We start from the raw sequence: 12372 nt of genomic DNA, 5'->3' as shown, positions 1-12372 counted from the left end.
GTCGCGTTCTTACTCGCCTATTCAAGCTAACCTAACGCCTATATATCTATGGAACTAGTACTAACAAGAACACATTTATAATTTCTGTGAATCAACCAAGCAAGGCAATTAGGTATATGTCTATCCTAACCGCGAATCCATTCCCCGATGCCCAGGTTCAAGAACTTGCTCTACTCAACCCTATATGCAATCTAGAGTTCTCACTTTCGAGTTCAACTCTAGATTCGTAGATAGTATTCAATTGGTGATCAAACAATTAAATAATTAAGCACAAGATTGAATAAATAAACCAATACAATAAATCAAGAAATCAAAATCAATATTCGAATAACAATAGTCATGAAAGAACCACAACCCTAGAACGTGAAGTTTTAGCTCCACATAGACATGGTAGCCAAACAACAAATCATACAAAGAAATATAAAAAATATTAAGTTTGGTAGAAGAAAAGATGAAACCCGTCTCCATGGCGGCTCTGTGCTCTCCCTAGGTCAAAACTCTGTCAAAAGTCACAAAAATAACTTTTTTACATGTATTTATACCAAGTAGGGTCGGTCCTAAACAAAATACCTTTTCCTACGTAAAATAGGACAATTACTCTGTAAAATTTGCACTACCGCGCCGCATGGGGCGATGCGCCATGCGGGGCGGTAGTGGAGAAGTTCAGAGGGCTGATTATGACAGCATGAAATTTCCATAGGCGAGGCGCGCCCTGCGCCACTCCACGCGCCGCGGTAATGGGAATTCGGGAATATGCAAAACATGAAAGTTGTAGCCCTTTTAAATAGCTTTCCAACAATATATTATGGAGCCCAAACGGAGTTCTGAGCGAAAAGTTATGTGAATTTTACTAGACAATGCGCTGTATGCCTGCTCGATTCTTCGTTTCGTTCTTAACTATCATCCGTTGATCCTCGAGCACGATCCCTACTTGATTCTTTGGGCTTTTACTCAGACTTTAAAGTTTCAAATCACTTGAATTCATTCCATAATATCTACATAGTTTGGAATCACTTCTATAAGGCATAAAACACACATTTGGTGCAAATTACTAGCAATTAAAGCTCAAATTCAATTAAAGTGCAGTAAATTAGAGTGTAATAAGCGATTAAAATACGTAATTCTAGCCTATCATCAACTGCACTGATTTCACTTGTTCGGCTAGGCATTTATCAATTGTCCTTTTAAATGACACAATAATATATAGTACTAATAAATTTTAGTAAATACGGGCGACTAACTTAATGTGCAACCTCAAAACGAAATGAAAAGCCTGCCGTGTCAGTTAACATTAGCATTGATTGCAATACCACATTCTTCCCTTTCGCATCATCATTGTGCATTGTCTAATAGCCATCGCCTATCAATATGTAATGACTGTTATGGACATCCAAGCCCTACTAAAGGACGAAAACAGAAGAAGCTGGAGAAAGAATTCCAAGGTAGAACAAAAGGGACATGCCAGATAACCTCTTCCCTTATGCTAGTATTTATATACTATGTTAGTTCTATTTAGAGAAATTGGAACATGCTGGATATCTATATTCTTCTTCAGCAGCTTGTCGAAACTGGCAATAGAGCCCACTAAATCATTGATTCCTCCATTGGATATATCTAATCGCCACATTCTTCCAAATGATATATGTTACCCTAATAATTTGCTTAATTAGGCGCAACTAATTTTTTTCCTACTACTGACTAGTTGATCTCAATTCGCAAATAATGCAAAGCATCTTACTTGGACCAGAATTTCGGCGCATTATTGCTATTTGTTTATAGCTATGCATCTATAATAGTTTCAAGGGGTTAGAAATTTAACAATCAAACCTTCTAATTATCGATGTAACTTGGAAAAATTATTTTCTATTTGGACGTTTAAAAGTTTATTTTGTTCTTCCCCTGTTGGATTGGGAAGTTTGAAGAAAAAAAAAATTGTATTATTCAGTTAATCACGTCTCGTTCTCTTTTATTGTAAGTAGTTCTTGTGGTTCCGTTTTTTCTAAATAATATATCATGTCCGTCAATGAAATCGTAAAATTACTGAAACTAATGATAATAAGAAGTCTAAGCCGAGGGTTTATCGGAAACAGCCTCTCTGTCCTACCAGGGCAGGGGTAAAGTCTGCGTACACATTACGCTCCCCAGACCCCACTACGTGGGATTTTACTGAGTAGTTGGTATTGTTAATGATAATAAGAAGAAAGGACAAGGATGTTTGTGAAAGCAAACCAAAGGAGTTTTCTTTAGTTACTCAGACTAAAACAAATGAATGAATCAAAATTACAGTATTTGCTACACTAAATAAATATCCCTCTAGTCTACAGCGATCGATTTTCTAGACCAAAGTTGAACATGTAGATGTAGAAGGATCGTATAAAGCAGGAAGCACGTATTTCCTTCCATTTGTACCATGTGCATTGTAGCTTGCACCTGTAGTTTTATCCACCAACAAATCTCCAGCATAGCCAGGGTAAGCACCCTTAGCATATACACCAGGACAAGCAGAAGCAGCCTCCAATGGTGCATCTGCCTCTCCTTGATAGTATCCATTTCCAAATGGGTTCGTCGCGGTCCCAGCCAATAAGCTAGCCAAGTTAATTACCATACCATCAACACCCACATCGTTATTTGGTGCAACCAGGGGTGGGCTTTGTGGTCCGTAAATGGGCTGGTGGAATGGCCAAGCGCAGTAGCCAGCGCATTGAGTCTCTGAGTTACCAACCCAAATATAAGCAAATTTGTATGTCTTGCCCCTAATAATGGCACCTTTAGAAGACCCATGAGTTCCACAGCGATTGACACAGAACCCGTCGACTGCAACATCAGAGGCAGTCAAAACAATATTAATGGCGTCTTTTTGTTCACCCTTTGATGCCAATTGTACAATCTGTTTCTGGGTCAGTGATTTTCCCAAGGAATAATTTTCAATTAGCACTTGCTTGCCCAAAGAGAGTGAAAGGGATTTTTTGGAATTGGCGAGATGGTAGTATTTTTCAGTGGTCTTCCACCATTTGGCTACAGATGGATCGGTTTTAGATGGAGTTGAAGAAGACAGGGAAGTGATGAAATCAGAGACAATGGCTCTTTGGGAAGGCTTGAATTTGCCATACCAAATGAGATTGACAGAGATTTTGCCGGAAAGGAGTGCACCTTTGTGGTACTGCAATAGTTGACCTTGGGGTTCTTGGACTAAAGCAGTAAGCTTTCTTGAAGCAAAGCACACATTACAGAGAGAAATTAAAAGAAAGAGTTTCAAAATGAAATGGGTCGATTTCAACCGGAAAGAAGAAGACATTGTTTTTTCTTTTAGGCACTAGTATATCTGTTCGAAGGCTATAATGAGAAGCTAATGCTTTGTTGGAAGTTTTATGTGTTGTACGTAGTTTGGATGAAATGCAAGGGAAGAGAGGAGGGCTATTTATACAACAGGGAGAGGGTGTTCTGTTTGTTATGAAGTTGCTGGGAAAGCAGGAAGGGAATGTGGAATAGTGGAAAAGTGACTTTATAAAAAGCGCGTTATCATTTTCAATAACTGGAGCTAGCTGCTACGCAACACAAGAGAGAGGTAATCTTTACTGCTCGACTTATGGGTTACTATTCTCGCGGCTCATCATTGACTTCATTCTTTTAAGTGTAACTGAACCAGTTTCTTGACAGAAGATTAGAGCAATACAAAACACTGTACTTATGCTAATTTTGTTTCAAAAGAAGACTACCCAATGCCCACGAATTAAACCTATCACCAACAGAACGAAAGTTAGAATATGAAGTCTTGAGTTTGGATTTCCAATCAATTTAAGATACTAGGCTATGAATTAATGAATATCTTAAGATAAATATAGCATTTGAATCAAAATTACTGGGTCGCCGAACCCCCAACTGCAAGGCTAGCTTTGTCCTAATCACCAATAATTCGAAAAATTTAAAATTAAGTGTATTTGAATCCTACATGCCAATTAACAGGTAACTTGATTTACTTGGAAATTTTCGTTTTCTTTTCCCTTAAAATTCTTTTCTTATCTTCTTCATGATATTTAACCCATTTGCTTGTCAAGCAAAAATGCAAGGTAAAGGTAAGATATATAACATAACAAATTAATATTTCCAAACTAAGAAGAATAAGAAATATGATATTTTGAGCAACTTAGGATTGATCGACTTGTTACTACACTTTAAGTTAGAACATTTGGTCTAAACTTGAGCGTTAAGCTTCAGTTTCATTTTCTCGCTTTAGTTTTGTATATGAATATGAGATACTATAAACATATATATTGGAGTTGAGGAAATGAAAAACCCCTTTCTGTAGTTCATAATATGTAACGATGTACCCATCAAATAGTCATTAATAAGTACTGTAATGAACATCGCTTTAGATTAAATAACTAACATTCAATTATCTTCCGATCAAATGGTCGTTAAAAAGTTCACGAGAGAGAAAAATTAAAAAAATAAGTGTTAATTTTCACCATAACTTATTTAAAAGGATTATGTGTCAATATATTTTTTTTCCTTAATTCCATACCCGATCAAACTTCAGCTAGTATAAAAGAGGGAATATAATTTCAATCATTAGATTATTGGTGGATTTCCAAACAACTGACTTTCTTTTCTTTTCTTTTTTCAGTTGACGGGTCAAATACAGACTTGATAAATGACACTTACTTCATTCAATTTATGTGTTACAATTTCTTTCTAAGTATGTCTATTTTTTTTTTTTATATGTAGAAACAATTTGACTTTGAATTTTAGATTTTACACGTAATGATATAATTTATAATTATACTATTACCGATAGAATAGAAGGATAAATTTCACAAATAGTCATATAACTATGATTTTTTTTTCCACCAAAGTCATATAATTTTATTTTTTCACACAAAAATAATAGTGACAGAAAAATACAACTTTTTAGTAGTATTTTCTTATTCCACTACTTTTTTTTTCAATCTATTAAATAATAATCCAATTTAAAATAGAAATGACCCTACTCGACCTAACCTGCCTGACCCAATACCCAATACTAAAAGTGAATCCTTCAAAGCATGATACTTCTATATTTATTTATTTTCTAAGATTTTCATTCAAATTGATAGTATTTTTGTTTCAAGTGCTCTCGAATTAATTAATTATTCATTTATTTGGTAGAAACTTATACTCTCACTGTCACGACCCCGAATACCGATCGTGAGTGCGCCTATCGCATTACTAGGCAAGCCAACCAATCAATAACCACAACCCTCTTTCTAATAACATTAAGCCATTTTCTAACGCAAGTTTTAGATACCAAATTCATTATAAGCGTTAAGGCAACAAAAGATATGCGGAAAGTCAAAATAACAATAAACTACACAGCCCCAACAATCTGGTGTCACGAGTCTAGAGCTTTTAACACAAGTCTGAATACCCAATATATCAATAGTCTAGGAAATGCGGAAAAATAATAAGATAGGAGGGAGAGAACAGGGCTGTGGACGTTATGCAGCTACCTCGAAGTCTTTGTCAAATACTGAAACAGCTGAAAGCCCTCACTCAACTTCTCGGGCACCTAGATCTGCACATAAGGTGCAGGGAGTAACGTGAGTACGCCAACTCAGTAAGTAACTAGAGTAAATAAGGACTGAAAGCAGTGACGAGCAGTTCAAAAATACATAACTGAATAATCAACAGAATATCAAGTCATCTTTACAGTTTAACATCCATTTTCGTTATAAAATCACGTTTCCAGTTTAAGCATTTGAAATCAAATACTTAGCGGTATATCGACAGAGGCTTATTTAAAAGAAGAGTGAAATCAGTAAAAACATCATAACAAGGCCTCTCGGGCAAGGAATCACTCAAAATATGGCCCCTCGGGCAGCCTCTCAGTCACTCGTGACTCGACTCTCATCACACAATACTCACTCTCAGCACTCGACTCATTAGTATCTTATAATAATATAAATCATAGTAACCACTGTGGCGTGCAGTTCGATCCATATATAATAGTCGACTACGCTCAGTGGGGGTGTGCAGACTCCGGAGGGGCTCCTACAACCCAATCGTCATGTCGCTGCGGCGCGCAGCCCGATCCAATATGTATATTGCTGCAACGTATAGCCCGATCCATATAAGTATTGCTGCGGCGTGCAGCCCGATCCATAACTCACATATATACAAATATCCTCACAATTAGGTTCTCAACCTCTCTCAGTCATTAACCTCACAGCCTCTCGGGCTTATCGATAGAGATTAGGGAACTCAGCCCAAACAGTCCTCACAATTAGGAGTATAGTGATAAAATCATTTTTAATCATTTAAACGGTTAAAACAAGACCGAGGATATACTTCTAGCAAGTAAAGTGAGGAAAATATTCAAAATACCCCTAAGGGTTGCTACAGGTCGGCACAAGGCCCCAAACATGACATACAACCCATAATACAATATAAATATCTAAAATACAGGATAACATAATATTTTCAAATCAAATACGTGACTTAATAGTCGCTACAGGACGGACCAAGTCACAATCCCTACCGGTGCACGCCTACACGCTCATCACCTAGCATGTGCGCCACCGCATTTATCAAAAACAAGTCCGATACCGGGGTTTTGTACCCTCAGTTCCAGATTTACAATGGTTACTTACCTCAAACCATTGAAAATACTACTCCGCGATGCCTTTGCCCCTCGAATAGGCCTCCACTCGCATCGAATCTATTCAAAATCAGAATCACGGCGTCAAAATATGTTAAGGGAACGACGCCCAAGCGAAAACAATCGAAAAATATCAAAAATCCCAAAATTACCAAAACCCGACTCCCGGACCCACGTCTTGAAATTCAGTAATTTTTACATCAATAGATTCTTCGTCTCCCCACGAGTCTATGCATATCAAGAATACTAAAATCGGAGTCCAAATGACCCCTCAAATCCTCCTTCAAAGGCCTCTTAAACCCAAGCCCTAATCCTCCATTTTAGCCCTTTAATTCCTTTAATTACAGCCTTAATCCATGAAATACTACCATAGAAATGTATTTTAGGTCCAAAATTCTTACCTTAACGAAGTCTCCTTGATTTCTCTCTTCAAAATCACCCAAAGCTCCTGAATCCGTGTTTAAAAATGGTGCAACCCTTCAAAAACCACGAAGGAAGACATATATACATTCTGCCCAGGGATACCCGCATCTGTGGTCAAAAACCCGCTTCTGCGGTACCGCATATGCGGTCTATCCTCCCCTTCTGCGGAAATCACTTAGCGAACCAATTCTGCATCTGCGATCCAATCTACGTATCTGCAACTCCGCAGGTGCGGTTCAATTACCACATTTGCGGTTCCTGCCTCTTCCTCTCAAATCCGCTTCTGCAGATCCCCTTCAGCATGTGCGGCACCGCACCTGCGGTCCCCAAACCGCAGGTGCGAAAACACCAGAAGCAGCAAAGTTCAGTAGCTGCAATACATCTCAACTTCCCCGTTAACCACCCGAAATCACCCCGAGGCTCCCGGGACCTCAACCAAAAGCACAAACATATTCCAATACCTTATTGAAACTTGTTCTAATCATCAAAACACCTCCAACAACATTAAATCACCCAAAACACATCGGATTCAAGCCAAACTTTCTAAAATCTACCAAATTACATTTTCGATCAAACCCAACCAAACCACGTCCGAATGCCCTGAAATTTTGCACACACATCCCAAATGACACAATGGAACTACTGCAACTCTCGGAATTTCATTCCGACCCCTATATCAATATCTCGCCTACCAACCGAAAATCGCCAAAATATCAACTTCGCCAATTCAAGCCTAAATCTACTACGGACCTCCAAAATGCATTCTGATCACGCTCCTAAGCCACACATCACCTCCCGAAGCTAATCGAATCATCGGAACTCCCATCCGAGCCCTCTAACACATAAGTCAACATCCGGTTGACTTTTTCAACTTAAGCTTCCTTAAAAGAGACTAGGTGTCTCAAATCTTACCAAATTCCTTCTGGATTCGATCCGACCAACCCGATATCACATAACAGGATGGACAAAGCAGAAATGGGGAAAACGGAGCCATAACTCATAAGACGACTGTCCGAGTCGTCACATCCTCCCCAACTTAAACAAACGTTCGTCCTCAAACGAGTCAAGAAACATACCTGAAGCCTCAAACATGTGAGGATATCTGCTCCGCATCTCCCACTCGGTCTCCCAAGTAGCCTCCTCCACGGGCTGACCTCTCCACTACACTTTCACTGAAACTATATCCTTTGACCTCAACTTTCGAACCTGCCGACCCAAAATAGCTACTGGCTCCACATCATAGGTCAAATCATCATCCAACTGAACCGTGCTGAAATCCAGAACATGAGACGGATTCCCAATATACTTTCGGAGCATAGAAACATGAAATACCGGGTGCATACTCGACAAGCTGGGCGGCAAAGCAAGCTCATAAGCCACCTCCTCAATCCTCCGAAGCACCTCAAAAGGCCCAATGAACCGAGGACTCAATTTTCCTTTCTTCCCGAATCTCATAACACCCTTCATGGGTGAAACCTTCAACAAAACCTTCTCGCCAACCATGTAGGACACATCTCGAACCTTCCTATGAGCATAACTCTTTTGCCTCAACTGCGCTGTATGAAGCCTCTCCTGAATCACCTTTACCTTCTCTAAAGCATCCTGCACCAAATCAGTCCCCAATAGCCTAGCCTCACCGGGCTCAAACCAACCAACTGGAGATCTACACCGCCTCCCATACAAAGCCTCATCTGGGGCCATCTGAATACTCGACTGGTAGCTGTTGTTATAGGCAACTCTGCAAGCAGTAGAAATTGATCCCATGACCCTCCAAAATCAATAGCACAAGCACGCAACATGTCCTCCAATATCTGAATAGTGCGCTCGGACTATCCGTCCGTCTGAGGGTGAAAAGTTATGCTCAACTCCACATGAGTACCCAACTCTCTTTGCACAGACCTCTAAAACTGCGAAGTAAACTGAGTGCCCCTATCTGAAATAATGGAAACTGGGACGTCATGCAAACGAACAATCTCCCGGATATAGATCCCTGCCAACCGCTCTGAAGAATAGGTGGTACACACCGGAATAAAGTGCACAGATTTGGTCAGCCGATCCACAATCACCCAAATAGCATCGAACTTCCTCAAAGTCTGCGGAAGCCCAACAACGAAGTCCATAGTGATCCTCTCCCACTTCCACTTAGGAATATCCATCTGCTGTGGCAAGCCACCCGGTCTTTGATGCTCATATTTCACCTGCTGACAATTGAGACACCAAGCTACAAATCCCACAATGCCTTTCTTCATTCTTCTTCACCAATAGTGCTGCCTCAAATCCTGATACATCTTTGTGGTACCCGGATGAATGGAATACCGCGAGCTATGGGCCTCATCTAGAATCAACTCCCGAAGCCCATCCACATTGGGCACACAAATCCGGCCTTGCATCCTCAACACCCCATCATCACCGATGGTCACATCTCTAACATCGTCATGCTAAACTCTATCCTTAAGGACGAGCAAAATGCGGATCATCATACTGGCACTCTCTGATGCGATCATATAAGGAAGACCGAGAAACTACACAGGCCATTACCCGACTAGGCTCCGAAATATATAATCTCACGAACCGATTGGCCAAGGCCTGAACATCAACTGCAAGAGGTCTCTCGCCAACTGGAATATATGCCAAACTCCCAATGCTCACCGCCTTTCGACTCAAGGCATCGGCCACCACATTGGCCTTTCCGGGATGGTACAATATAGAGATATCATAACATTAAGCAACTCCAACCACCTCCGCTGTCTCAAATTAAGATCCTTTTGCTTGAACAAATGATGAAGACTGCGATGATTAGTAAACACCTCACAAGACACACCATACAAGTAACGTCTCCAAATCTTCAACGCGTGAACTATGGCGGCCAACTCCAAATCATGAACAAGGTAGTTCTTTTCATGGGGCTTCAACTGATGAGAAGCATAAGCAATAACTCTACCCTCCTGCATCAACACACAACCAATCCCAACTCTCGAAGCATCATAATACACGGTGTATGAACCTGAAGCTGATGGCAAAACTAGTATTGGAGCTGTGGTCAAAGCTATCTTGAGCTTCCGAAAGCTCTCTTCACACTCGTCCGACCATACAAATGAAGCACCCTTCTGAGTCAACCTGGTCAAGGGTGATGCGATAGATGAGAATCCCTGAACAAACCGGCGATAATAGCCTTCCAAACCAAGAACGCTACGAATCTCTGTAGCTGAGGACGGTCTGGGCCAACTCTGAACCGCCTCTATCTTCTTTGGATCAACTTGAATACCCTCGCTGGACACCACGTGCCCCAAGAAAGCCATTGAACTAAGCCAAAACTCACACTTGGAGAATTTCACATAAATCTTCTCCTCCCTCAATTTCTGCAATACAACTCTCAACTGCTCCGCGTGCTCATCCTGACTACGTGAATACACCAGAATATCATCAATGAAGACTATGAAAAATGAATCAAGATAACGCCGGAACACGCTGTTTATCAAATGCATGAACGCTGCTGGGGCATTGGTCACCCCAAAAGAAATCACCAAGAACTCATAATGACCATATCGGTTCCTGAAAGCTGTCTTAAGAATATTCGAATCCCTGATCTTTAACTGGTGATAACCCGAACGGAGATCAATCCTGGAGAACACTCTCGCTCCCTGAAGCTGATCGAATAGATCATCAATGTGAGGCAAATGATACTTGTTCTTAATTTTTACTTTGTTAAATTGTCTATAATCAATGCACATTCTCATTGTGCCATCCTTCTTCTTCACAAACAGCACTGGCGCACCCCAAGGTGACACACTAGGCTGAATGAACCATTTATTAAGGAGTTCCTGAAGCTGATCTTTTAATTCCTTCAACTCCATTGGTGCCATACGATACATCGGAATAGAAATGGGCTGAGTGCCCGACACCAAATCAATACCAAAATCAATATCCCTATCCGGTGGCATGCTCGGTAGGTCTGCATGAAACACATCTGGAAAATCCCTCACAACTGGAACAGAATCAATACTGGGAGTCTCAGCTCTGACATCCCTCACAAATGCTAGATATGAAATATAACCCTTGTCAACCATACACTGGGCTTTCAAGAATGAGATCATTCTACTGGGAACATAATCAGCCACACCTCGCCACTCGATTCGTGGCACACCCGGTATAGCTAATGTGATTGTCTTAGCATGACAGTCCAGAATAGCACGACACGGAGATAACAAATCCATGCCCAAAATGACATCAAAATCCATCATGCTCAATAATAATAGATCCACTTGGGTCTCCAGACCCCCAATAGTCACCACACACGACAGGTACACACGGTCTACAACAACAGTATCGCCCACCAAGGTAGATACATGAATAGGTAAGGCAATAAACTCACGGGGCGTACCCAAATAACGGGCAAAGTGTGATGACACATAAGAAAAAGTGGAACCGGGATCAAATAATACAGAGCCATCTTTGTGGTAAACTGAAACAATACCTGTAATGATAACATCTGAAGCCATAGCGTCGGGTCTACCCAGAAGAGCATAGAAACGGTCCTGACCACCACCTGATTGATCTACTTCTCTAGGGAGCCCCTGGCTGACTGACCTCTACCCCTAGCTAGCTGGGCGGGTGGTGAGGTAACTGGAGCAGAAGTCGAGGGCTGATCCCTCTACCGAGACTGACCATCACGAAGACGAGGACACTACCTCCTCATATACCCAAACTCTCTACACTCATAACAACTCCCCGGTGCTGGAGATGGGGACTGAAGGGAACCCCTAGCACTGGAATGCCCAGTAGAAGGACCCGACATGGAAGAACCCTAGACTGATGGAGCACGAGACGAGCTCTGATCTGGAAGGGCACTAAGTGATGAGTGGCCCTGATGAGAACTGTGAAAGCCATGACCTGATGATGCTCCACGGTAACCTAGGCGAGCTGAATGGGCCTGCCTGAAAGAACGACCTCTGCCCTACTAGGACTGACCCCTCGAAGGAGCACTGCTAAAGCTACCAGATCCCCGAGGCCTTTTGGCCTCCCTCTCCTCTCGGTCCTTCCGGCGAATCCTCTCAATCTCACAGGCGATATCAACAACCTCCTCGAAGGTAGCACCTATCATCCTCTCCCTAGTCATGAGAATCCGAAGTTGGTACATGAGGCCATCAATAAACCTCCTGATCCACTCTCGATCTGTGGGAACCATCCAAACTGCATGACGAGCTAACTCAGAGAATCGCATCTCATACAGCATCACCATCATCTCCCCTTGACGCAGCTGCTCAAACTGCCTGCGCAGCTCCTCTCGGTGTAGCTGTGGTACATACTTCTCCAGG

At 41.4% G+C, this 12372-nt stretch overlaps 1 protein-coding gene across 1 annotated transcript; it reads right to left on the bottom strand.

The window, feature by feature from the left end:
* Positions 1-2214: 2214 nt before the first annotated feature.
* Positions 2215-3417, bottom strand: LOC104228876 (protein PHOSPHATE-INDUCED 1-like). Its single transcript, XM_009781423.2, has one exon. It carries the CDS (start codon positions 3293-3295, stop codon positions 2336-2338), a length of 960 nt encoding a protein of 319 aa, XP_009779725.2. The 5' UTR covers positions 3296-3417; the 3' UTR covers positions 2215-2335.
* Positions 3418-12372: the final 8955 nt, after the last annotated feature.

The sequence above is a fragment of the Nicotiana sylvestris genome, chromosome 4, assembly GCF_000393655.2.
Source record: "Nicotiana sylvestris chromosome 4, ASM39365v2, whole genome shotgun sequence".
Taxonomy (NCBI): Eukaryota; Viridiplantae; Streptophyta; class Magnoliopsida; order Solanales; family Solanaceae; genus Nicotiana; species Nicotiana sylvestris.
Note: the sequence above shows the minus strand (reverse complement) of the source record. Positions and strands in the feature narration are given on the sequence as shown.

Coding starts and splice junctions, on each gene's coding strand:
- LOC104228876 (XM_009781423.2), bottom strand. CDS start 3,295: ATGTCTTCTTCTTTCCGGTTGAAATCGACCCATTTCATTTTGAAACTC.